Source organism: Aplysia californica, unplaced genomic scaffold, assembly GCF_000002075.1.
Source record: "Aplysia californica isolate F4 #8 unplaced genomic scaffold, AplCal3.0 scaffold00224, whole genome shotgun sequence".
Taxonomy (NCBI): domain Eukaryota; kingdom Metazoa; phylum Mollusca; class Gastropoda; order Aplysiida; family Aplysiidae; genus Aplysia; species Aplysia californica.
The window spans coordinates 923,746-951,588 of record NW_004797494.1 but is presented as its reverse complement, the minus strand read 5'-3'; the positions used below and the strand labels follow the sequence as shown (position 1 = coordinate 951,588).

At 41.0% G+C, this 27,843-nt stretch overlaps 2 protein-coding genes across 2 annotated transcripts in view; one reads left to right on the top strand and one right to left on the bottom strand.

Moving 5' to 3' along the window:
* The window catches only part of LOC101847963 (sphingomyelin phosphodiesterase 5), a 12,534-nt gene extending 8,723 nt beyond the window's left edge, over positions 1 to 3,811 (bottom strand). Inside the window, exons 1-2 of the mRNA XM_005099746.3 lie at positions 3,650 to 3,811; positions 965 to 1,894 (exon numbers count right to left, since the gene is read on the bottom strand). Of these exons, the coding sequence (XP_005099803.1) occupies positions 965 to 1,858 (894 nt within the window). The 5' untranslated portion in view covers positions 1,859 to 1,894; positions 3,650 to 3,811. The remainder of the gene's footprint in view (positions 1 to 964; positions 1,895 to 3,649) is intronic.
* Positions 3,812 to 5,206: 1,395 nt separating this feature from the next.
* On the top strand, positions 5,207 to 27,351 carry LOC101848526 (nibrin). Its single transcript, XM_005099749.3, has 14 exons — positions 5,207 to 5,693; positions 9,721 to 9,851; positions 11,505 to 11,662; positions 12,784 to 12,943; positions 14,442 to 14,545; positions 15,188 to 15,302; positions 16,624 to 16,814; positions 17,871 to 17,962; positions 19,225 to 19,330; positions 21,018 to 22,050; positions 23,097 to 23,258; positions 25,112 to 25,225; positions 26,071 to 26,120; positions 27,046 to 27,351. Exons 1-14 carry the CDS (start codon positions 5,663 to 5,665, stop codon positions 27,092 to 27,094), a joined length of 2,496 nt encoding a protein of 831 aa, XP_005099806.1. The 5' UTR covers positions 5,207 to 5,662; the 3' UTR covers positions 27,095 to 27,351.
* The last annotated feature ends 492 nt before the right edge of the window (positions 27,352 to 27,843 follow it).

Here is a 27,843-nt window from a genome sequence, read left to right as displayed (position 1 = left end):
GAGAGAGAGAGAGAGAGAGAGAGAGAGAGAGAGAGAGAGAGCAAAATAGCAGGAAAGACAAAAAAACTGAAAAGAGGGCATTTGAAAAAGCCAAAAAATACAAAGTAAAATTAACAAAATACAACAACAATGAGAAATTCATAATATAGTCCTCTCGCTCTCATACTGCAGACTACATGTATATTATATAATTTCATAAGAATAGTAAAGACAGACAAAGGATCCTACAGAAGTACAGTGGAACCTGCTTTAGACTTTAGCAAGCCTAACCACCTGTCCAAGACAATCACCTATTCAAACAACCACTTCCCTCCTTGTGTTTTTTAGTTTGTTTGTTTTTTCTATATTGAAATGACGCTGTCCAAGAGGACCACCGGGTGCTCTCATGGCCTAGAGGTTCAGGTGTTCACCTCTCATCCAAAGGTCCCGGGTTCGAATCCGGGTAGCCATTCAAAAAAATTTATTCTCTAAAATTGTCTCCTTTCACCTCCTCTCCTGCTCTCTAGCAATGTTCTGTCGTCTGCTTTCGTCTCCACTTTCTGCCCTCACCCCCTCTGGGCTCTTGACTCTTTCTGTAGCCTTTCAACTGCTACTCCTTGGTCCCTTCTTAAAGCTGCCTTCCAGCTACACTCCTGATCTTATGGTAGGAAAGATCTACACCTAGCCTTATCGGACAAGGGCAAAATCTCAGAGCTCCCCTGTGCAAGCTGCGCACGTTAAAGATCCCTTGGTAGTCTAAAATCGATAAGAGTAGGCTTCGGCTGCCATCCGAGCAAAATTCAAAATTTTCTACAGAGCGCCATGAAACACTTACCAAAAAAAAAAAAAGGACCACCTCTTTTTCCACTCCACAAAGCATGGTCGTCTAAGACGGATCGACGGTAAACTTTCAAAAGTTTAAACTTAGAACAAGAGGTTTTTTTCTCAAAAAGACAAAAATACACCCCAAAAAATGTTTTCTTACCTTTACACCCAACAAGCCCTTCGACAGAAGTTTTCCATGAAGAATGAAATTCTTGAAGGGTTTGAAATCAATCTCTATGATAGGATGGCGGCTGGCAATCAACAGACCGCTGGAGAGGCAGAATCGGTTGACCCCAAAGCCATGGACAGAAACATCGTGAACGACATACGGGAACACTTTGTGCAGCTCATCAATCAGCATCTTGTTGTGGTAGCTAGACCAGGCTTCTTGAACCATAATAAAATCTAGCCGGTTAAACTTCGTGGTAATGTCACCTTCAACAGTCCATTTCTTGAGTATTCGGTGAACATTATTGTTTACTTTGTTAACAACACCGCTATCTGCTGGTGAAAGTATCCCCGGAGAATTCTGAGACACGACCTTCCTTTTCAGAACCTTCTTGTTCCACTCATCATTGAACAGCTGACTCACCACGATCCTTTCGCCCATCTTCTGACTGCGCTCATCAACATCCGTTAAATGGTTCATTCGGGACAGGAATTCAGACATTATACACAGGTTGGCTGTGCCTGCTCCAAACTTGTAGTCGTTGCTGTCGATGAGCTCATTTTGGTACTGAGTCTCGCGGTCTGTGAGCGCTGTGTGCCTCACAGACAAGACGTAAGGCGTTTTGTTCCTTAGCACCACCAGGAAACATCGGAGAGGCAGGAAAAAAATTAGAAAAGGAAGAAACAGGGTGAAAAGACCAGCGTACACAGGTCCTAAGATGAGCTTTCTGAGGAATATTCGAAGCAATTTATCCTCTTCTTGAAAAGTTACTACAAACAAAGAGATCAATGCATTGAACGTGAAATAAGAAGGATACAAGATCCATCTTGTCCCATGTAGAAGCCAGACAAGGACCTTGGGTGCAGACTTAGCACACTTCACCATGCTTATTCCTGCTGCTGCTCATTCCCCTCTCAATGCCTGAAAGTATACAAAAATAAAACAAAAACAAAAATCAGTACGCTAGAAATTTTCAAAAACAGCAAAGAACTCGGAAATTTCTTAGTTATTAGTAGAAACATTTCAACACAAATGATAATTACTGTAGTATAAAATAATATTAATTATTTTATGGGACACGGCTGATAAGCCTATATATGTGTCCCTGCCGGTCAATATCAGTCATATGAAGGAAATTTCAAAACTGAGTCAACATTATAAATTTTTCAAACACTATCACCCTTTCTCTTCAATATAAAACAAGAATGAAGAAAATATGACCATATTTGACGAAAATACAGAACTTTTAATTGTGCGAGGTGAGGAAACACGAAAAGGAGAAAATGGCCTCCGAAGTTGAGCAACATGTTTCCATAGCAATGGGGTTCTTAGAATTGAGATAGACACTTGAAATTAAGCAGTTATCTTGGCTATGCCACTACAAGGTAACATACAAAGGTAGAAAACTATTCATTAACACAGAAAAAAACTTATGGGTCAAACAAAATTTTAACGAGAATGGACTTCACAGCAAATACAACAAAATATTAGCATTATACCAGGTACCAGACACTAAATTTTATTGCGATTATTACTTTAAATCTGTATTTTATACCTCAAACACGATGATCTGTCTTTATTTCAATAAAAACACAGAGCGTTGTCTCGGCCAACATCGCACCAGCCTTCGCGGCGAGCGAGCCAGCTCAATACTGTAGTATACCAAGTGCTCCCAGTAGTTTTGCATTCGGATGCATGGGTGTCAATTTTGAACAGGGGACCTCGAATTCCGACCGCGAGGGGCTTCCCTTTCCCAAGCAATTTTCCAGCTGCAAATACCCGGACATATCAACAACTTACACTATTATAACGAAAAAAACCTGAACTTTTTCAAAGTGTTCAGCATTTGGTGTTTTATAGCAAAAGAGCAAAGAAACAGAGATCTGAATTACCCCTATTTCACCTAAACCACGAGTTCGGAAGGCCATGAGTCAGCTTACGTGCCTTGTTTACGCTACTTGATCATATGTTTGCAATAGCACCATAAACACAAAAGATCACACACACACACACATACACACAACAAACACTCCAACACATACACACACATTAACCGCCTCGGTGGCCTCTTGGTAAGGAGTCCGCTCTGAGTCTGAGAGATACAACCATCCAGCTCTGAGAGCATACATTAAATATTCTGGATGGAGAGCCAGAGGAAGACCAAGCCGATGATGGAGTGAATCTGCGGCAGACACCCTCAGAGCTCACGGGATGTCCCTACAACAGGCGCCTTGTTGCAGACAGACGCCTGTGTCTCCCCGCGACACCAACCGGTAAGCGGAAGAAAAAAGTATTAAAGGCATTTAGAATCTAGATAGTATATAGTAAAGGTACAATAGTACAATAGTAAACAAAATACCACTCCAAGAATGGCTTCCTTCTCCTTTCATACGTCTGATGTGTGGAACACAGACCCGGTTTTAAGTTAGAAACCATTGCCTGAGTTAATGAACTTTCAGTTAGAAAAATAAACCGGTCGGGGATGGGGAATGGTGGGTACGAGTTTCTCTCGTGTCAATCACGAAGAGAAGTCTAAAGTCTAAAGTAGTTGTGTGACGGACAGTGAGAGAGATAGATCTAGATTAGTAATTATATTGCGCGTGAATGTACACCCAACTTGTATTCAGAGAACGAAACACTGTCTTACACATTTAAGTATGCATTAATTCAGCTCACCTCAAGGTAAAAGAGCAAAGGTCAGAACATTGTAAGTCCTTGACAACAACGACTCGCAGAATGACCAGCTGACTGCTTGAAGCGTAACGGAGAACTGTGAGAAAATATAACTCGTTTCTTTCTTTGACCGCTTCTACTTTTATATAAAATCAATTAAAAACAATTCCGTTCCCAGAACATCAACGGAGAAAAAAAAGTCAAAGATTTTACACGAGTATAAGACGATACTAGCAATAAGATATCGATACCAAGCTCATATTTTCGTGAGGATCATAGATGTACATTATAGGCTTTGTGCCGGTTTAGATGACGGTCTACCACGATGTCGTTTTTTTGGTGTTTTTTTTTTGTTTGTTGTTGGGGGGGTGTAAAAGTTATACAGCACTCGCAACTCAAACTGCATAAAGTCATAAGGGCGCGCGGGACACACTTAACATTTTCAATTGGTAAAAAATTTTGAATTTTGCCGGGTGGCGGCTGAAGCCTATACTCTTATAATCGATTTAAGACCATCAATAAGGGATCTTTAGCGTGCGCAACTTGCTTACAGGATACCCAGGGATTTTTCGCAAATGTCTGAAATGAATAGGTGTAGATCTTAATTTCTACCAGAAAAACAGAGGTGTGGCTGAAAGACAGCAGTAAGAATTGGAGCCAAGATAAGAAGCAGAAGCTAGCTAGGCTGAAGAAAGAGCAGCGGGGGCAAAGGAGGGGGGGGGCAGAAAGTGGAGACAAAGCAGACGACAGAACGTACATTGCAAGAGAGCAGGAAAGGAGGTGAAAGGAGACAATTTTAGAGAAGAAAGTTTTACCGTTGCTATACCCGGATTCGAACCCGGCACATTTGAATGAGAGGCCAACACCTAAACCTCCATAGCCACGAGAACCATCTGCTGATGTCTGGTTTATTATTGATTGTCTACTCTCGACTATTATATATCGATCACCGATAAGACAATATATATATATAGATCTAGTTGACAGTCAAATCAAAAGCGCTGCCACCGCTTTATATAAGTTGGGTTTTTTCTGCTTGATACATCTTATATATATATATATATATATATATATATGTATTGTGAAGATATTTGTTCACGGCAAATACAAATGTGTAGGCCTAACGATTGTAGGCGTATTCGAGATCGTTGCTAGATCATGAACCCTTCCGATGATTCCACTTTGGTCCACAGAGAAACTTCAGAACGCATAAATACCCCCCCCCCCCCCCCCCAACTTACATTTTGTTTTCATTACCCCAGGATTCAGTAGATATGTTTTCAATATCCTCATCTCTCCTCCTGCTTTTTTGTGTTTGTTACTCTCTAATCTTCGGCACTTATATGACCGTATTGTGTTGCAAAGTGCCGTAAAACTCTTACTAAAACTAAAAGACTCGGAATGGAAGTTTCACTATGTATTTTTAAAAGCATGGCACTCTATTGACACCACGTATTGTTTGGGGTTGGGGGGGGGGGGGCAGCGTATTTCTTTTTTTTTTTCTTTTTTCGTTTTTAAAAAATATTTTTTGTTGCTGTTGTTTTTAGGGGGGAGGGTGCCAGGGAGTCGATAAGCTCCTATAGCTAGGTTTATATCAGCTGATCACAGAATACACCGTTCCTGTGTTGGGGATGGTGGCATGATGAGACATTTTGGAAGTTTTCGTTACCAAGTATTTTTTAAGAAATATTATTACTTTTAGCAGAGATAGATCTAGATCTAGATCTATATATAAAATGCAAAACAAAATACTGAAAGAAACAAAACATGGTGTTTGTTTTGTTTTTTATAGACCCGAGCAACCAAGCAAATTTTGCAGAGTGCGACTCCTTGCAATTGAATATAATATCGATACTGTCCTCTTCAGCCCATCTTATTCGTGTTGATTTTATATTGCGAATGTTCGGACCAGCCTTCAGCCTACCCTGTGTGCATTGTGCAGTGGTTTCAACGAAGTCAGGTGAAGGAAAACAGCTTCCGCATGAGGTCCATGATTAGTGACAAAATAGATGGAAAATGTGGGTGTTAGTCAGCAAAACAGAACCAGGTATTTATGTTTTTTCTTTCATTTATAATGAAATAGTTGCCATCATAACAATTCACCACCGACTACATCGTAAAAGTTCATTTCTTGCTCATTCTTCTCTTCTGATACAACTGATGTTGAAAGTGAAAGTAGACATTGTTTCTTTCTGTCTTTGTCGAGGTTATACGGTATGAAGTTGTTCATATTTGGGACTGCCTGATGGTATGCAGACACTTATTCAATTTCTTGACGTGATTTTCATGGTGAGAGAGCTGTTTTTTTCTTATATTATGACGTATTCATTCAGTATTATAGTTTATAGTAGACTACAAATCTAGACCTCTAGGCCACTTGGTCAGGCTAACTTTAAAACTAGTTTAGCCTCTAGGCCCCTGCATGTAATGTTGTGAACCATTTTCCCCCCAGATATCATGAATTATGAATTGAATCTAGCCTCTGCTTAGTTATTGGTGTAGTCTTAAAAAACTTCCAGGCTGTACTGCCTATTTATTCGTCAAAAGACAAATTTTGTCTCAAGTCTCAAGGCCAAGGCGGGCCGTGCATACTCATGTTGATGGCTTCCTCCCTTGCATACAGCACAGCTCAACAGGGGTGGTGTGGGGAAAAAAACTAATAACAGACCCATAATTTGCTGATCAGGTATTGTGATCCTTGCAAAAGCTGCTTCATGTGATAAGAAACAGCAACTTAGAGAGAAGCCCGCCTAAGCTGCGTAACTCACAAGTGGAAATGAAGCTATTGAAAATGTGCAAAGTGTGACAAACCTTTCTCTTCCTGAATCGGTCTCATTGGCTATAGCAGAAGCCACAACATGTCTTTCATTCTTTTTTTTTTATGAAAGATATATCTATCTTCTCTGAGGATGCATTGGTCTCTGTTGTCAGACATGTGAATTATTAATATTACAAAGTGACTATTTCTCCGAACGTTCGGGAAAATAAACTTAGACTCTATTTCTCCGAACGGTTTCCGTTTTCGAGATTTTTTTGTTATTTGCGAAATTTCGCCGTCATCTTTCATTCTGCCATTCAGCAAGGACTGGGAAGAAGCATTTTTTGCATCGAATTCAATTTCTAGAGCTGGAGATATAATTTGAATGTCTGAATATTCAGATACTTAAGTTGTTGTTGGGGCAACGTTCCCGAACTATATTTCATTTGAAAATACCTTCGAAATGTACTGCGAGAAAACAAGACTGATCGAATTTGGCAATAACCTATTTTGCATTTAGTCACCCAGCAAGAACTAAAGTCCTTTATTTATATGTAAAAAAAAGTTCCTCCGCGCACACACCCCCGCCCCCCACTCCCCGTTCACACCTCACGCACAATGCACATGCATACACACACATACACGGGCCACTCCATTCACAATTATTATCAACAAATCTCGAGAACGGAAACCGCTCAGATAAATAAAGTTCAAGTTTATTTTCCTGAACGTTCGGAGAAATAGAGCCGGCCTTAATATTATTTGGGCTAGTAGAAGACCTCTGAAAACTCTGCAACGTCCGTCCTTTACCCCCCACCCACCCACCCACTCATGTCATGCGCTTTTTGCTAAAATTCAACTGAACTTGTTTTTGCTAAGTTCTCTCATAAGATAAATACCTGCTATACTTTCTGTAAGTGGTTCTGTGGGATAGAAACTAGAATGTGGAAGTGAGTGTGCTTGTTAATGTATACAGTGGTGAAACTGATCATTTTTTAACTTGGATTCAAGTAAAGGTGACGGTTTCACCTTTTTTTGGGGGTATTCATTAAAATCAAAATAACAAATTGGATTCAACGAACACATAAATGAGCAAACTCGGATTTAACAAAGTCACTTGCGGTGCAGACAGTCCCCACTGATTGTGGCTTCATGCTTTTTTCTCCTGAAACAAATTATTTTTCTCTCTTTCAAGAGATCATTGATTGCACCTGCACTGTGGATCATTGCAAGTTTAGTCTAGCCAATTGCATTCATCTTATGCAACCAATTTGAAGCCATATTTCACACCAACACATATATATATGCGTTGTTGACATGTTCGTAAGACAAGACATGTCTTAACCCTATCCGTCCGCCCTGGGGTCATTTTGCACCCCCGGGTTTGTATTCTTCACCTTTTAGAATACTTCTAGTTCGAAGATCTCTTTGACACTTTCAGCATTTCTCAAAAAATCATTTTGACAGACTGCTATTTATGCAAAGCATATGGATCAGATTAACGAGTACATTTCCTCTTTGGAAAGTGGTGGCACAGAGTTCCTCACGTCGTACGGACAGGGTTAATGTATTTATGCCTGTGTTGGGAGAGATTGGAAGGACGACAGAACGTGGATGCCTGTTAGTGTATATGTATGGAGGGGATGTTTTTTTAGTTTTAGTAAGGTTTTTCGGCGCTCGCAACTGTTATAAATGAGCGCCAAGGGGTGGATGTCAACAGAGAAGTCCAGATGGGGAAAATCAGGCTTACTCAGCTCACCTCTTTAGCCTCAACAGCACAAAGTCACAAGGGGGATGGCGTGGGCACAAGAAACATTTCAGGCATTGAACATCCTCATCTTAGATACCACAGTCAAATTCCACCCCCTCTCCCCCCAACGGCTACTGAACTATAAAAGTATTGAAAGGCTAGCTTAGTGCATAGTCTAGATCTACTCAATGAATTGGGCTCTGATCAATAGAAACGAATGTTGCCGTATTATATATGGTAGGCTCTACATTTCAATGCAACTGATTGCTGATATTGCAATAAGCTAAACTCGGATTCAACGAAATTAAAGTTCAGGTCCAACAACTTCGCTTTATATATCCGAGTTTCACTGCATTTCTTTTTGGGAATTTAAGGAGGTAAAGAGAGTTGAAAGTTCAGTCCCCTGTATGGTTTGTGTCGTCTGTTTTATAATTAGTTAGCTTTAAAAGAATTATACCCTGTCTCCTGGGTAGAATTGAACTTTAATGTGTATTTCTTTTAGTTTATTATCTAGATGCACATGATTTTCGAATATCTAAATACTTTTCAAAATCTGTGATACATTTCTTCCTGCAGTTTTTTTGGGGTTTTTTGGTACGTGTTTTACGGCGCTCACATATGCATAAGGTCATATGAGCACACCTAATATTTTCAGTTGGTAGAAAGTTTTGAATTTTGCCCGTGTGGCGGTCGAAGCCTACTCTTATCGATTTTAGACCACCAAGGGATTTTTAACGTGCGCAACTTGCACACGGGCCCTCCGAGATTTTTCGCCCTTGTCCGAGAAGGCTAGGTGTAGATCTTTCCTATCAGAAGATCAGGGGTGTGGCTGAAAGACAGCAGTACGAAGGAGCCAAGGAGTAGCAGTAGAAAGGCTGCAGAAAGAGTCAGGAGCCCAGAGGAGGGGGCAAAGGAGGTTAGGGGGTGGGGGCAGAAAGAGGAGACGAAAGCAGACGACAGAGCATTGCTAGAGAGCAGGTTGGAGGGGAAAGGAGACAATTTTAGAGAAGAAAATTTTTCGTTGGCTACCGGGATTACCTTTGAATGAGAGACCAACACCTTAACCTCCAGGCCACAAAAGCCCCCTTCGTGTAGTTTAAGATATGCATCTGATGTGACATACTGCATTTTTGTCAGCTGTTGTTCTTCTCTTCATACATTCGTTAATTAAAGTAATCTTATACAATTTAGATTCTATATGTTTTTTTTGCCATTCCTGTAAAAACACAGAAAAATTTCCCTCAGAGACTATTGAGTATTGTCTTATTTGGTCGCTTTTAAGGACAAGCGAGCTAACCCAGATTTCGGGGGTTTCCAGAAATCTTGACCAACACCAAAAGTGGACATTGCCCTACCTGTAGGAGAAGCTTGGTTTCATTGGTGTGTATGTTTGTATAAAAAAAAAAGTTTGGTTATTGGAGAAAATTCTCCTGGTCTTTTAAAGAAACTGAACAAGGGGCAAAAACTTTACCTTCGATTTTCTCAAAACAGCATTTTTCGGGATAGCCCCCTTCTGCTTTAAAAGGCGACCGCTTTATCTTATATCTTTCTATCTTTGATTCACAGAAAAAAAGCATGTCCTGGTTGGTGGCAAGAAATATGTCATTGGGAGGCAGAGCTGCGACATTGTCGTACAGGATCCTTCCGTCAGTCGGACGCAGGCGGAACTTTCACTTTTTCACCAGGAGTCGAATGTGGTGAGAGGAAATATTGGTGTCATGACGCGGTGGAATCGGGCACTCCTCACTTCTTGGGCATATAGAGTTATTCAGTTATTGGTACCATCTAAAAGATTGATCGTTGGACTTGCTTTCGATGAAAAAAATTTCCATTTATCTTGAATAGAAGTCGAGATATTTGTGATTGAAGGAGGTGGGGGGTCGCCTGGTTCCAGAGCTAAAATTGATGAGAAAATGGCTGCCAAAGTTAGGTGATTTTCATAGCTGAAGAGTCCTTAGAAACTGCAAATTTAAATTTGTTGTGCCATTAATCAACGTTTTTCCATAAAAATCCACCCATAAAAGTGTTTTTTAATGGACATACAAGGTGTTGAGCCGAAAAACAAAAATTTGAAAAATATTTATAAACTGGCCGAAAAATGCAGATTTCTCGGACTTTATTCTTTTGACGAGCGTCCAATTCGGCCACGGTGCCACACATATTGCATGGCATTACTTTCTGGGCTTTACTGTTGAGCTTCATTGTGGATCCTGTACTTGAAAGTTTAATTCATTTTTAGAACTGTTAGTTAAGTAAGGATAGCGCTCTTATGACCTTAAGAGCTCCCCCCACCCACCCCCACCCGAAAAAAAGGAAAAAAAGTAAGGGTTGGGTTTTTTTATGTAAAAGGACAGCTTGTGCTGAATGTATCTCAGGAAGCTGATTTTTTTGTTTTATGTTGAGGGGGTTTTTTTGTGCATCCCCATCAATACAATTTGGTTAATGTAGGAGGCTTGCCTCAAGCTTATCAGGGCCAGCCCTAGCTGAAAGGGACACAACATCCTGGCAGAAAGACTGAGACTGAGATATTCAAATAACGTTATCTCCAACGAGGAATCGAACTCAATTTTCCTGCACGTGATGACTAAGCTCATCACTGCTACACCACAGTGCTGGTCTAGGAAGTTCAGAATGGTTGTAAATATTACTGACCCCCCGGGGCAGTGCCACTGACTGTGGTGTCTTAAGGCCATTCCCAATTGGGGGGACATTTCTCGTTCAAGCACAGTAGAATTGTAAATGGGCTGATTCATCATGCCACGCTCTTAACTGTGCCTGATCTGCAACAGGGGACTGCTGCTTTTTTTTTTCATATCCTTACTATTGTCATTTTACCTCTACTTCTTTTGTATGTTTGTCACACTCTTGTGACCCGCTATTTCCGGGGTGCCTTGATAGTCGAAGCAGACTTTGTGCTGTTGAAGCTAGAGAGGTGAGCAGAGTAAGTCTGATTCCCTGTAAGGACTTCTCTGTTGACACCCACCCCTTGGTGCTCATATTACCTTATGCATTTGCGAGCGCCGTAATACCCTCTACTAAAAAAAAAACTGGGTTTGTCAGGGTAATGGTAAATTGCATAAAGGATAGACCCTTCTATCGAGCAGGAATTTATGCTGTATGATATAAATTCACAATCTGTTGCTATTGGGATTTTTATTATGCTTTTCATTTAGTCATAACAGTAACAGTAATTGAACCGTTGGCTGACATTTGCCGTCAGTTATTTAAAACACTTAAGTAGATTTAATTGTAATTTAGTTCTTACGTTTTTATTTGTGACTTGCAAAATGTTTTGTCATACTTTTTCTTAAGTTTCTACCTATGGCTTTGGGGTTGTTGTTTTTTGGCAGATGAAGTCTTTCGTAGTCCCAGAACTTATGCTTGAAGATGTGTCAAAGTTTGGCACTTTTGTGAATGGGAAGGCGGTGAGGAAGTCTGGACCAAGCCAAGTCTCTCTCAAAAGTGGCGACGAGATCAGATTTGGCGGAACCCTTGCATCAGTATATATGTGAGTGCATGTTTTGTGTAGAAAAGTCTAGTTAGTTAACACTTTGCAGTCACACTTCCAGCAGTACAAAATACCCAGTCTCGTCACCCAGTGCAAAATGCCCCATCTGGTCACCCAGCCAGGAGAGTGACTGCAACAGACTTCTCGGGTCTTTGCGATTACTTGGTGCAATAATGCGACGGTGAAAATTATCCCGAGAAGTCCGTTGCAGTCGTGCGCTACGTGATCGAAACGGATAATTTTCACTGTCGCATTATTGCACAAAGTAATCGCAAAGTGTTAACATGCTGTTTCTTCATATCCCCACTCAGAATTCTTTTTTGATACTTACTATGTTTCTCGCCACACCCCTGACAATAATAATTTTTTGAGAGATGGGTGCTTGTGGGTTTAGTATACAACCGGCAATCTACTTTCTTTTTAAATCCAAAGTGTATGCCTCAAATGGTGTAGAGCGCTCAGAGCTTACACTAGTATGGGATAGAGGGCTATATAAATGCAATCTATTATTATTATTAAATATTATATAAGTGTACCAAACTACAACAGAAATTTGAGTGGTCACCCTGGAGTTATTGCAGTGTCAGTATGTAGTAATAATGATAATAATAACTGCATAAAACGATACATGTCCATACGCTACTGCATGCTCTATGCACTTTACACCTATTGTTACCCCAGCAGGCCCTTAGAACGCAGCTTACCCCCCAGGGCAATGCTACTGACTGAAGTGTCTTTAGGCCGTTCCCAAAGGGGGGGACATTACGATGTTCTGTTGCACAGTAAAATTGTAAATGGGCTGATTCGTCGATGTCATGCTCATAACTGTGCCTGAACTACAATAAGGAACTGCTGCTTTTTCTTTCCTAATCCTTACTATTGCCATTTTCCTCTTCTTCTTTTGTATGTTTGTCACACTTTTGTGACCCGCTATTTCCGGAGTGCCTTGATAGTCGAAGCAGACTTTGTGCTGTTGAAGCTAAAGAGATGTGCAGAGTAAGCCCGATTCCCTGTAAGGACTTCTCTGTTGACATTCACCACTTGGCGCTCATATGACCTTATGCAGTTGCGAGCGCCGTAAAACCTCTACTAAAACTAAACAAAAACTTTTTGTCTTCCAGTGCAAAATATGAACCCTTCATTGTGACTGCGTCATGCATTGAGAAAGGTCCCAAGAAAGCTCTGCAGAAAACAATGTGCGCCCTGGGTGGCCACCTGGTGAGGGACTGGAGGACCAACTGTGAGCTGCTGGTCATGCCCAAGATCAATGTGACCATCAAGGTAGAATTGAACCCATTTCATCGTCATCATGGTCATCTTCATAATCATCGTCATCATGGTCATCTTCATAATCATCGTCATCATGGTCATCTTCATAATCATCGTCATCATGGTCATCTTCATAATCATCGTCATCATCATCATCACCATCATATCCATCACCATCATCATCATCAGCAAGGAATAAAAATGGGTTGAGACTTGTAGAATTTCCTAATTTTGTAAAGGTTCAACATTTCGCCCGGTTAAGGGCTTTTTCAGGAACATATAAACAAATAATGTAAGATCTAACGACTACAAGCTATAGTAACCAAAGAACGGGCATCTACGTCACAATGCCAAAAGGTGTGATAAACACAAATAATCATCACCATCATCATCACCGTCATCATCATCCGGTCAAAATTCAAAATTCCCAACCGACTAAAAATGTTTAATGTGTCCCGCACGCTCATATGACCTTATTCAGTTGCGAGCGCCGCATAAAACACTTAACCCCCCCAAAAAATGAGTTAGGGCAGATTGAGCCAAAGAGTATTTTTTTTGACTCCACAAAGTATGGTGTGGCCTGCTGTTCAGCTTTTACAATACCATATAAATACATTTTATGTACAACTCTTGCTCACAAATTTAACAGTGATTATTAACACAACTTTTCTAGTGGGGGTGGGTGGATGGCGGGTGCTCTGGTGTGGTTTGCTCCTTCTTTCCTGTCAAACATCTATCGCCTTATCTCTCCTTCTTCTGTTTTATGTTTGTTACTCTCTTGTAACACCTCTAATCTTCTGGCCCTCATATGACCTTATGCAGCTGCAAGCACCATAAAACCTGTACTAAAACTAAACTAAACTAAACATCTAGTGGGGACACCAAACTCCCTTAATAAAAATTTTTTTTTTAACTTAAAGAAGTTTTATGTACACCTTTATACTGAAATTGCATCCCAATTTTCCTCCATGGTACTCTTTTTTTTTTCATTTGTTTGTTTTTTGTCATTGATGGAATAATACTTGTTGCTGTTATTGATGGAATAATACTTGTTTCTGTTATTGATGGAATAATACTTGTTTTTGTCATTGATGGAATAATACTTGTTGCTGTTATTGATGGAATAATACTTGTTATTGTCATTGATGGAATAATACTTGTTTTTGTCATTGATGGAATAATACTTGTTTTTGTCATTGATGGAATAATACTTGTTGCTGTTATTGATGGAATAATACTTGTTGCTGTTATTGATGGAATAATACTTGTTATTGTCATTGATGGAATAATACTTGTTTTTGTCATTGATGGAATAATACTTGTTTTTGTCATTGATGGAATAATACTTGTTGCTGTTATTGATGGAATAATACTTGTTGCTGTTATTGATGGAATAATACTTGTTATTGTCATTGATCAAGTAATACTTGTTTTTGTCATTGACTTGTTTTTGTCAGTGATGGAATAATACTTGTTTTTGTCATTGATGGAATAATACTTGTTGTTGCAGGTGGTCTGTGCTTTAAACAACCAGCGACACATCGTCACTCCTGACTACCTGGAGGACCTGCTTTCATTCTATTTGGGGAACAGAGAGAAGCCGAATCCAAAAGAGTAAGATTTAATTAAGCCTATAATGTTGAAGAAACAGATTTACATTGTACAGCTGTGCCCGTGGTTCTATGCACCCTGCATAATGTAGCAAAATTTGATCATTTTTTGCCTAATTTCTGATTATTTTCCTTTATCGTACTTTGTTAAAATTAACAGAATCGCATAATTTCACATTTTTGGGCTCAATTTGCATAATTTCAGAATTTTTTGGGGATAAAACTGCGGGGACAGATACAGATCGTTCCTGTATTTCAATTTGGAGAACTTATTTTTGCTTGACTCTGTTTTTATTATTCACACTGCCAGGGCCTGGTTTCTGTGGTTCATGCTGCTTCTTTTTTGTGTACTGTTTCTGTCTGTGTCTGATGTGGAAAGGTAACCATAGTGTTTCCTACATATGTGTCACGACGCAGTGGAATCAGGCGCTCGTGGGTGGCTGGCGTGTGCTCTGGTGTAGCTTGCTTCTTCTTTCCTGTCAAACATCTGTTGTCCTTGTCTCTCCTCCTTTTTTTGTGTTTGTTACTCTCTTGTAACATCTCTAATCTTCGGCACTTATATGACCTTATTGTGTTGCAAGTGCCGTAAAACTCTTACTAAAATCAAAACAAAAACAAACTGTTTTGTGTTGTTCGAATTTTGCAGCTATCTGCCGGAAGTTGTGGATCAGGAAGTCCCTCCTGGCGTGTGTTTTCACCCCGACGAACGACGGGAGACTCTGCTCAATGGAATAAAATTTTATTTTCTGTCTGCTGTTCAGGTAAGACTGGTTTGTTTTAGTAAGGTTTTTACAGTGCTCGCAAGTGCATTAGGTCATATGAGCGCCAAGGGGTGGATGTCAACAGAGAAGTCCATAGCGGGAATCAGGCTTACTTTGCTCACCTCTCTAGCTTCAACAGGACAAAGTCTGCTTCGAATATCAAGGCACCCCAGAAATAACCGTTCACAAAGAGTGACAAACATACAAAAGAAGTAGAGGAAAAATGACGATAGTAAGGATGAGGAAAGAAAAAGCTGCAGTTCCCCCTATGTTGTTCCGGAACCGTATGAGCATGACATTGATAAATCAGTCCATTTACAATTCTACTGCGCATAAGAACATGTTCATATCTACCCTTTGGGAATGGCTTAAAGAAGACACTTCAGTCAGTGGCATTGCCATTGGGGTGGGAGGGGGGGGGGGTGTTAAGACTGGATTTGATTCAGTCAATGTTAATCTTTAATACAAATGATAATAATAAATAGCATTTGTATAGCACAACAAATTCCTGCTCAGCAGCAAGCTTTATGCACTTCACGGTCTGTAATATTGTTCTATTTGTTCCTTTAGTTTTGATCCTGATTAACTTGTTTTCTGGGTGAAAGCCCATGTGTTATCTCATCCACAAAGACAATCATCTGTTTGACTTAGGTCCAAGATGTCTGTCTGTCTAAGAAAGCTACGGTACTTTTTTCCTTGACAATGGGTGTCCGTTATGGACAATTTGGCCTGAATATTGACGATGCTGTGCCGACTTCGGATAAGAAAACAATTTACTGAGCTCTTCAAAGAGAACTTTGCTGTCTCTAGATAAATACATAAGCACACTCGCCAACTCTTTCTTTCTCCTTCCCTCCCTCCCCCTCTCTCTCTGTCTCTCTGTCTCTCTGTTTGTCTGTCTGTCTGTCTGTCTGTCTGTCTGTCTGTCTGTCTGTTTCTCTCACTCTCTCTCTCTCTCTGTCTCTCTCTCTCTCTCTTACACACACACGCACACATACACACACACCTACACTCTTGCATACACAGAGGCATACACACAAATGGTCTGTGGATTCATTTACTTGCCAACTGCGAACTCCAAACCAACAACACTTTTCTTTACTTTTGTTCTTTTTTTTCCCCCAGTTCATGGGGTGTTGGCGGATGCTCTGGTGTGGTTTGCTTCTTCTTTCCTCTCAAATATCTATCATCCTTATCTCCCCTCCGTCTTTTTTGTGTATGTTACTCTCTTGTAACACCTCTAGTCTTCCGCACTTATATGACCTTATTGTGTTGCTTGCAAGTGCCGTAAAATGCTTACTAAAACTAAAAACTTTTTCAGTTCAACAAAACAAACCTGGCTGTGTCTACGGCAGGCGGTCAACCTATCTTACTGGAGGACGGGACGGAGGAAGACGCGAAGGCAATGACCGGTCCGGGGACCGTGGTCTTTGCTGTGAACAGGGAGAGTTTGGTGACCCTGAGTCCGGCCTGCCAGAAGTTTGTCCAGCTGGTCTACTCCTTTTTGAGCAAGTTAGTGCTTGATGATGCGTGGTGTGGGTGGAGAGAGTGTGTGTGTTGGGGGGGGGGGGGGGGGGGGGGAGAGCGCTTGAAGCTACTTCCGGTCGGGGAGACAGTGTTTTTTTTTTAGAAAAAAGGGATATTTGGGGGGACCCCTTTGCCTCGCCCCACAATTATTTTTCCAAGTTTTCTCTTTTTTTTGACCTTTTTAAACCAAAAAAACCCTAATATCTTTAGACAGATGAAAAAAATTTTGGTTGTGTTGGGGGGGGGGTTGTGTTGTGAGTGAGTGTGTGTGTGTGAGTGTTTGTGTGTGGTCTACTCCTTTTTGAGCAAGTCAGTGCTTGATGATGCGTGGTGTGGGTGGAGAGAGTGTGTGTTTGTGTCGGGTGGGGGGTTTGTGTTGTGAGTGAGTGTGTGTGTTTGTATGTGTGTGAGTGTGTGTGTGTGGTCTACTCCTTTTTGAGCAAGTCAGTGCTTGATGCGTTGGTGGTTGGCGGGTGCTCTGGTGTATTTTGCTTCCTCTTTCCTATCAAACATCTATCATCCTTATCTCCCCTTCTTCTTTTTTATGTTTTTGTTTGTCACTCTCTTGTAAACTGCTATTTCTGGGGTGCCTTCAAAATCGAAGCAGACTTTGTGCTTTTGAGGCTAGAGAGGTGAGCAGAGTAAGCCTGATTCCCCGTTGTGGACTTCTCTGTTGACATTTACCCCTAGGCGCTCATATGACCTTATGCAGTTGCGAGCGCCGTAAAACCTTACTAAAACTAAACTTAAGGTGACCATCTTAGACAATGTCAGCTGTACCTTTTGTGCAAATTTTTGCTCTTTGAGTATTAAAGTTATTGTTTAGTTTCCTGCTGATTATTTTTGTCAGCTGGTGCTTGGGTTGGTTTTAATCGTATACCTCATCGTATCCTTTTAGAATACTGACTTTTATGAAAATTAAATTGTGAACTTAAATGTAGCACTTGGGTGATGCAACTTGTTTTGTTAAAAAGGAGCACCTTTTGGTGTGAAAATGGATCACCTTTCATTCATAATTCTTTTCTTGTTTTGATATTTCAGGAAAAAATTGCGCTTAGTTTCGGATCCCGAGGTCGGTTGGGCAATCCTGACGTGCAACATTGAGCAGTTCTGCAACCCGACTTCGGAAATTAGTAAGTGGCTTTCGCTAATGGGCTTGAAGATATATTCCATCGCCATTTTTTTGTTTTAGTGAGAACTTTACTTACCAGTATTACTACACAGTACGGTCATATAAGTATTGAAGATTAAAGGTGCTACAATAGAGTAACAAGTCTGGAAAGCAAGCAACATCTCACTGTGCACCAAGATTCAACTTTACCTACCTTGGAAGTGTCATCGATGGTAAAGGTGGAACTGAGGCAGGTGTAAAAGCAAGAACCGCCAAGGCAAGGTCAGCATTCAATCAATTATCAAAAGTCTGGAAAGCAAGCAATATCTCACTGCGCACCAAGATTTGACTCTCTATCTCCAACGTCAAGTCTGTGCTCCTCTACGGCTGCGAAACTTGGAAGAGAACAAAGACGGTACTGAATAAAGTCCAGACTTTCATCAACGGATATATGAGGAGTATCCTAAGAATTAAGTGGCAGGATAGAATAAGAAATGAAGAGCTGTGGGAAAGGACAGGACAAAAGGATATAGAAGTAGAAATAGAACTAAGAAATTGGCGATGGATGGGACACATCTTCAGAAAGCTCAGCGGAAACGTCACAAGACAGTCGCTGGAGTGGAACCCACAGGGAGCATGAGGGAGGGGTAGGCCACGGGAAACATGGATGATATGTGTGGAAAGGGACATGAGAGAGATGAAGCTCACTTGGAATGAGCTAGGAAGGATGGCCCAGGACAGAGATAAATGGAAGGAGCTTGTATGTGGCCTGTACCCTGCCATGGGTGGAAGGCACTGATGATGATGAATAGAGTAACAAACCACAGTATACGAGCAGAAGATCGTGTGCTCAGACACTAACAAACTGACAGGATCTTTCGCCGTCTATCGTGGGGTACAGATTCCCGCCTGGAGGAAGTGAGGAATGAGGAAACTTGTGACCTTTAGACCACTGACGCCACCTACATCCCCACCTGTGGGTGGTTGGCAGGTGCTCTGGTGTGGTTTGCTTTTTCTTTCCTATCAAACATCTACCAAACATCTATCGTCTTTATCTCCCCTCCTTCTTTTTTGTGTATGTTACTCTCTCGTAACACCTCTATTCTTCGGCACTTCTATGACCTTATTGTGTTGCAAGTGCTGTAAAAAGTCTTACGAAAACCAGTCACAAGCTAAAGAAAAGGGCGTTAAACTTTTTTGCAACACCAACTTGTAACAGGTAAGGATCCATTCATATGCCTTTTCTTTTCTGCCCCCCCGCCCCGCTCCGCCATGTTGATGCAGCTCCGAGCATGTACTCTGCCGTGGCCACACAGATGACCCAGTGCGACTCCCAGATGATGACGACGACGACACAGATGGAGGTGGACCACACTGCACCAGGGCACAGGTATGAGGGGAATAATAATAATAATAATAATAATAATAATAGATTGCATTTTATATAACGCTCTGTCCCATACCTGTATAAGCTCTGAGCGCCTTACACCAATCACGTGATCATTCACACAAGAGAAAATATTTCACAGAAACAAGAAAAAGCAGTTCAACCACGTAAAGAAAAACCTTCACAACCATACATTAACTATATACACGAAGGGACAGTTATTTTAAAAATATGTATTTAAATAGATACAAGTTGTGTCTTGTGTGTGACAGACTTGCCAAGGGAAGAAAGAAACAAGTTGTGTCTTTCTTCCCTTGACACAACTTGTTTCAGCTGGCAAGTCTGCCACACTCAAGACACAACTTGTTTCAGCTGGCAAGTCTGCCACACTCAAGACACAACTTGTTTCTTTATGAAATTTATGAAAGCGAGAATAAAATGTGTTTCTGGGTTAAGACTCGAAATTTACTCAAACGAAAGTTAAATTTGCTGCTGCGGCTAAGGCTCAAAATAATATTTTTCTGAAAGCGAAAGTAAAACCTGTTGATGGGGGAAGCTCGTGCACATTGCTATGGGGGCTGAATAGTTAACTTTTTTTATCCGTTGTTGTATTAATTTGTTGACTATCTGTCTGACCTACTGCTTATATGACCTTATGAAGTTGCGAGCGCCGTAAAACCTTACTAGTGGGTGGTTAGAGGTTGCTCTGGTGTGGTTTGCTCCTTCTTTCCTGTCAAACATCTATCGTCCTTATCTCTCCTTCTTTTTTGAGTATGTTACTCTCTTGTAACGCCTCTAATCTTCGGCACTTGTATGACCTTATTGTGTTGCAAATTCCGTAAAACTCTTACTAAAACTAAAAACCTTACTAAGACTAAAACTATCTGTCTGATGTAGTTGGTCGCCTTCGATCGCCCTTATGAATCTGGGCTGTAATTGAGCCGCTATTCTAGTTCCGTTCTTTCTCGTTTTTAAATCTCCAAATAAAAGCCTTTTCAACACAGAAGAGTTCTACTTTCGCTGGGGTAGAAGGATAGGCAGCATCAGTGTTGTTTGTGTGAACCAAAAGCGATGGACGTTTGTTGTTGGTTTCATTCTTAACTTCTGTCGATGCTCAAGACGGCTGAGTGGGTGGTTGGCAGGTGCTCTGGTGTGGTTTGCTCCTACTTTCCTATCAAACATCTATCATCCTTATCTCCCCTCCTGCTTTTTTATGTTTGTTACTCTCTTGTAACACCTCTAATCTTCAACCTAATGGTATGGTTGTCCTGTCCCAAGACATGGGTTTTCTGTATGAAACTCGATACTCTTCTCCACTTGAGACCTTTTCTCCTCCCTTTTTTTTTTGACAAGCCATTATACCAACTGACTAGTACTGTTATTATTTTTGTCCTTAGTAATGATTCTTGACTTATGTCATGTTTTCGTGACTTTATCAACTCACAGATGAAAGCTAAGTTTCCTGATACGTGTATTTTAATAATTGTTTTGAGGATTTGCGTGATTATGACATAAAAGAAAGTTGGCCTTTTAAAACCAAATTTTGTATTACTTTACAGGGAAGGGTAACATGACATTGCCAATGTTCAATTCTCTGTATTTGGCGCTCATATGACCTTATGCAGTTGCAAGCGCCGTAAAACCTCTACTAAAACAACTAAAATTCTGTGTACTTTTCCCTCTCTGGTAGGTCTTCTGGGGTTGACAAAAAGAGCTCAGCCTCTTCGCTGAACAGATCAGTCCCACGACTGGAGAGCCAGATGGATGAAGGCAGTGAGCAGAAGCCTGTGACCCCTCCTCCTAGGAACTCATCTGCCAGAGCCGGGAGGAGCAGAAGGGTCAGTCCGAAACCAGACAGCGAGGCTACTGCTAATCCTGTTGACAGTAAAACACCTCAGGAGAGGGAAACGTCTCGACCAGCGGGATCGGAGTCGGACAAGAATGACAATGTGGTCAGTGTGTCCGGGGTAAGGGACAGTGTGGTCAGTGCGTCTGAGGGAAAGAGTTCTCTACGATTCAGGCTGTCCGGTGATTTGTTCAGCAGCAGTACTGGAAACTCTACGAAGGTTCCTCCGGACGAGGGGTCTCGGGAAAAAGCCGTGTCAGAGAGAGCAAATTCGTCCGAGGAGAAAGAGACGATCAGTGTGTTTGCCAGGCAGAGAAAGAACGGCAGCAAGCCGACGTTGGTACGCCGCGACAGCTCCGATGATGATGATGTCGTCAACAGGGGGAACAGAAGGTCGGTGAAGAGAAAAGCAATGTTTTCCTATGATGATGAGGAGGAGGAGAAGGAAGAGAATGCAAGGCCAGTGAAAAGATTGGGGAAGAAATTCGTTTTTGAAACTGAAGAGGACAGCAACTCGACCACCGCACCTGCTGGAGACACGGAACTGCACGAGGTGAAAGATTCAGAGGAAGACATTAGCAGAGAACGAAGGGATACAAGTAGAGTGGTGGTCGATTCCGTGGTGAATGATTCAGAGATGGACGACATAAAGCCGGAGGTGTCGGCCGCCCCTGGAGACTGGCTCAGCGTTGCCACCAGCGTCCGAGTGAAGCCAGAGCCAAGCTGTTCGGGCGATGGAGCGAGGCGTTCCTTCAACCGAGATGTGGACACGGAAGATTCAGAGAGAGATGGTATCAGCGGTGCTGTTCCGGCTGATACTCACTCAGACGTTCAGGGTCTGGAGGACGATGTAAAGCCACAGATGGAGGAAGAAGAGGTAAGTAAAAAAAGGCTCTCCGTTCTTTTTCAAGCTGCTTTCTTAACCTCTACAACCCCAGTCGCGTATATATTTCCGTCACAAGTTCAAGTTCCCGTGGGCCCCAGTTGCATATATTTCCCTCATAGAGCCTTAACACTTTGCGGTCACTTGGCATAATAATGTGACGGTGAAAATGATACCAGATGGGGTATTTTGTGCTTGAGCAAAAAGCTTTTTATTCGGGACCACAGAATATCGTTCACTTTAACCGATTGTTCAATTAAAACGTGTTCACTTTAGACAGACTCCACTGTACTCAAAACGGTCCAAGTCTGAAACCCCACAATGGAGATTCGAACCAAGGCCGCCTGCTGTGTATTCAAGCATGACACCAGCAGGCTCACACTGCTACCGAGTTGAAGTACTCGGCCTTCATTTCCCTCCTGTTGTAAAAACACAACGACATACTTTTGACAAATTTGGTCAGTCCTTGTTGGTCTTCTTCGTCTTCTTTGCGGTCCCCTGCTAGTTCTCCGGGGTGATCGACTTCTCACGACCCCAGCGCTTTCTTGTCATATAGCCATTTTTAATAACAGTGAAAACAGTTCATAACAAAGAGTGAGCTTAAGAAGATGTCACATTTTCACTGTTTAAAAAAATGGAGTTACGACAAGAAAGCACTGAGGTCACGTATTGTTTCTTCAACCTGCTGTGCAACTGATTTTTACGTATATATGTGACCGGTTTTCTTACTTCGTAGAGCTCCTTGCCTTTTAGGCAGCCTCATTCCAATTTCAAAGGTAATCCGTGGGTGGTTGGTGGGTGCTCAGGTGTGGTTTGCGCCTTCTTTTCTATCAAACATCTGTCCTCCTGTCCTCCTTCTTTTTTTGTGTTTGTTACTCTCTTGTAACACACCTATTCTTCTGCTCTTATATGACCTTATTGTGTTGCAAGTGCCGTAAAACTCTTATAAAAACTAAAAGCCTCATTCCAATTTCAAAGGTAATCGTTTTTGGTGACAACCTACTTCTTTATTCTCACGCTGTTTGATCGTTGTTCTTCAGTTGCTGCTGGACAATGCTGGAAATCCTCTCCGAAACTTCTGTGAAGTCAAGATGGTCAATTTGCTGGCGCGACCCATCGGGAGCAAGGCCGTGAGGAACTCCAGCAAGGGTGCCCCAAGCACATCCAGCAACGGACTGAAAAATTTCAAGAAGTTTAGAAAGGTAATGTTGTTACTTGAACATAAAACAATGTTTAAGACTAACCTTCTGAAGTGGATTGAGTGGTAGATTGTTTCTAGACAGAGGAATAACTAGTAGCCATTTTGTGTCACATAAAAAAAAATGCTTCTCATGGGTTACCTGATCAAATAGTTTCAGATAACGGCCCAAGTTTTACAGCTCATGAATTCAAATGGTAATACAAATACATCAACAGTACATGATTAATTCCCTTTAATTATGGTTACTATATTACACCTTCTGTCTGCCTGCGCCTACTACACGGGTTAGCCAAACCTGTTTCTCTCCGGATGGTGATCCTTTCCCCAGCGATGGGCCCCCGATACGTTGGAATGTCACACGTTACACATAAATAAACCGAGGCTCTAACTAGCCTTTTCTCCACCCGAACTCTCAGCAGGCCTCCTCTGCCTTGCTACAGCTCTCCCCTCTAAAGTCTAACCTGTAGTAACCCAGACTGCTTTTATACACTTGCACCACAACTGAACTGAGACTCACACTTTACTCACTCTCACACTTTCAGCCAAACTATACAATAGGCTAGGCCTAACCCCCTGCCACTGACCAACACGCCAGATTGCAAATTAGACAACCAAATAGACCACAGGTAACAACGAATTGGGAGGTCAAATTTGACCAAATTGCAATCTGAAATGTAAGGAAGATGGAAATGTAGTCAGTAACTTAAATGTGAGGCATCGCGGTGAAAGCAGGTGCTCGTCACAATAATAAAATCAAAGAAATCAGCGGGGTTTTTTGTAGCAATGGGCAATTTTTTTCTAATTTTCTATTTATGGCTCAACACCTTTTATATCCATTTAAAAACACATGTGGATTTTACTGAAAAACATTGATGAAAGGCAAAAAAAAGAGTAGATTTTCAGTTTCCAAGGACTCCTAGGCTGTGGAAGTTACCAATTTTGGCGAGCCTTTTCTCACCCATTTTACCTATGATGAAACCAGGCGACCCTGACCTTCTACAATCGCAAATATATATATACTTCTATTCAACACAGAGTAATATTTTTTTCACTAAAAGGAAGGCAAATAAACAGGCTTTAGAAAGATTCCAATAACCCGATATGCCTAAAAATTGACGAGCGCCTGATTCCACCATGTCGTGACACAAATGATAGAGTCTTTTCAGCAGAATGCTTTGGTAATAACAGCATGATTAAAGTTAAATAGTAATTAATCCATTTTATTTATTTGGAATTTTTCCTCTAGTTAACACGACATGGTTTACAGTGAAAGATTTATTACAGGCAAATAATAATGTGAGCTGTGTTGAAAAATTCTTGCCTACAAAAAGTGTTATCCATTCAATAATTTAAGAAATGAATATGTGAGGCAGCGTGATGAAATCAGGCGCTCGTCAAAATAGTGAAATCGAAGAAAACGCCATTTTTTAGCCAATAGACAATTTTTTTTAAATTTTCTTTTTTTGGCTCATTGTCTTTTATATCCATTTAAAAACTCATTTTTGTGTGGATTTTTCTGAAAAACATTGATTTAAACACATTTTAGTGTGGATTTTAGTGAAAGACATTGATTAATGGCACAAAGAAATGTAAATTTTCAGTTTTTAAGGACTCTTAGGCTATGGAAGTTACCAATATTTGGCAGCCATTTTCTCACTAATTTTACCTTTGAAACCAGGCGACTCTGACCTCCTTCTATCGCAAATATCTCTACTTCTATTCAAGATAGATGGGTATTTTTTTCACCGAAAGGAAGGCAAATGAACAGGCTTTAAGATGTAAAACCCTTACTAAAACTAACCTACCTCTCTTTGATTCCATGAAATCTTGTATTGCGTTTGATGTTTGTCCCAGACGGAGCATGCCGGAACAGGAAAGCTTCCCACCATCATAGGCGGCCGTGACCTGGAAGTGTACCTGGGGAACCGACACAAGGACATCGAAGACTTGTTCTCCGTTGGTTTGGCGGTGAGAAATACATGAGCTGTTCATGGGATACCTATTTTACTTTTACTTACTTTTCCGATCCAGCGGCCATTTGAGTTCTAGCCCTTCGGCCTGTCAATATGGCTGTCTCCGCGGTTTTATGCAGAAAAAATTCTGATATTATGCAAACTGAGCCCAAAAATGTGAAATTATGCGATTCTGTTAATTTTAACAAAGGATGATAAAGGAAAATAATCAGAAATTATACCCCAAAAATGATCAAATTATGCTAAATTATGCGGGGTGCCTAAAACCTTGGGGACAGATATGGCAAAGAATTTACAGGTCTCTATCAGCTGTGTGTTGTCGTTGTATAGTGTATATCTGATGTCTGGGGCGGCAAGTAGTTACGTACGTTCACGGGATAATCAGACGAAGTCGCAAAATGGACTTTGTGAGAAAATCACTTTCAAATGCTTGTAGACTTGACCCAAAACTTCATTTTTGTTCAACTGTTGGTTTAGTATTTTTGTTTGATTTCCCATTCGACCAATACAAATAGTAGTTCTTTTTATCAGGCTTTGGAAGATGCTAAATACTTCAGAAGTTGATTCTGCACTCTTTTTGGGTTGTTGTTTTTTAACTTAAATGTTTAGGGGGTTGTTCTTTTTGCTTGCTTGTTTTTTCAGAGGGGAGGGGGGGATGCTTGTGAGGGATGAGACAGTTTGTTTTTGGCTGTTTTTCTTTGTATTCAAGGGAGAGGGTTAGTATCTTATATGTTTTTAAAAATAATTCCATGAATTGTAATTGGAAGGATTGTTTCAGTGAAAATATCTTCCAATATACTTATATTTCTTTTCATTTCTTGGTTCGTTTGTTTTTTTCAGGAAGAAAATCGACAACGAATGGAAGATAAAAGAAATCAGGATTTGTTTGAGTGAGTAGTTTGGGGATTTTTTTCCATTTTATGTCTTACAATAAAACATATTTATGTACCTTTATATATTTATGAATATTTATACACATACATCGAGACGACCCCCCGGGGCAGTGCCACTGACTGTAGTGTCTTTAGGCCATTCCCAAAGGGGGGACATTTCTCGTTCAAGCATAGTAGAATTGTAAATGGGCTGATTCATGTCACGCTCATAACTGTGCCTGGTCTACAACAGGGAACTGCTGCTTTTTCTTTCCTGATCCTTACTATTGTCATTTTTCCTCTACTTCTTTCGTATGTTTGTCACTCCCTTGTGACCTGGTATTTTGGGGTGCGTTGATAGTCGAAGCAGACCTTGTGCTGTTGAAGCTAGAGAGGTGAGCAGTCTAAGTCTGATTCCCTGTAAAGACTTCTCTGTTGACATCCACCCCTTGACGCTCATATGACCTTATGCAGTTGCGAGCGCCGTAAAACCCTCTACTATAAAATATATATATATATACATCAAGACCTATCTCTGTATGTGTTCTAATTGGAGTTTTTAAGTGTGAACATGGCAATGGTAATTCTAAGTGGGTGGTTGGCGGGTGCTCTGGTGTGGTTTGCTCCTTCTTTCCTATCAAACTTCTATCGTCCTGATCTCTGCTCCTTCTGTTTTATGTTTGTTACTCTCTTGTAACAGCTCTAATCTTCAGCACTTACATGTCCTTATTGTGTTTCAAGTGCCGTAAAACTCTTACCGAAACTAAAACTAAGGATACATGGAGTGAATGGTAGTTGTTTCTGTCGGTCTTTCTTGCTCTTTTTCCCCCCACCAGTAAATGGATACATGGAGTGAATGTGCCTCTGAAAATGTGAGAACGTTCTGTCTGGTAGCTCTGACTAAGCTGTGAACTTTTCTGACATTTGTTTCCCTTGTCCTCAGCTGGGACAGCAGCAAGTCGAAAAAGCCAGCTGTGAAGAAAAGGAGATGAGCTAACAGGTGGAGAGGAGCCATGCAAGAAAATGTGGTCAAGATTGTTGTGTGGAAGGTGTGTGTGGAAAGTTTGTGTGCGTGCGTGTGTGTGTGTGAGCGATGGTGCGTATGTTGTGCAGGGTAGTGTGAGTATTTGTTTTGTGAGAAAAAATTGCATGCATGATAGACGATATTTTTACATTCGAAATTGTCCAAGACTGTCAACCATTGTCAAGGAGAAAATTGGTTGTCTTAGACAACGTCAATCATCAATCATCATCCAGTGCCAGATCTTCGAAAGACGTCGGCGAGCGGGTGCTCTGGTGTGTTTTGCTCCTTCTTTCCTATCAAACATCTACCGTTCTTATATCTCCTCTTTCTTTTTTGTGTATGTTACTCTCTTGTAACATATCTAATCTTTGGCACTTTTATATGACCTTATTGTGTTGCAAGTGCCGTAAGACTCTTACTAAAACAAACACATCGGCCATCATGGTTCTCCATTCATTCCTTTGCTCGGGTGCTCTTAAAAAAAGCTACGTTTCCCTGGTCTTTCCCCATTACCCATTCATTAAGGTTCCCTAAGTATGTTGCTCTGGGCCTACCCCTGCCTCGTTTGCCTTCAATTTTGTCAGTGAGAGCTAGATCTTCAAGACCTTTTTGTCTATTCAGGTGTCCCAAAAACTGCGGAATGTTGTGAACAGTGTCAATATGTTGTTTTTTTTAAAATGCAAGAGAGGAAGTGGTCGCTCGTTCAAGTGAGTGTCA

Excerpts from the sequence above, each read along its gene's own strand:
- LOC101848526 (XM_005099749.3), top strand. The coding sequence starts at position 5,663 with ATGTGGGTGTTAGTCAGCAAAACAGAACCAG. Across the intron at positions 9,852-11,504 it reads TTCACCAGGAGTCGAATGTG|ATGAAGTCTTTCGTAGTCCC; the intron begins GTGAGAGGAAAT and ends GTTTTTTGGCAG. Across the intron at positions 22,051-23,096 it reads CACAGATGGAGGAAGAAGAG|TTGCTGCTGGACAATGCTGG; the intron begins GTAAGTAAAAAA and ends GTTGTTCTTCAG.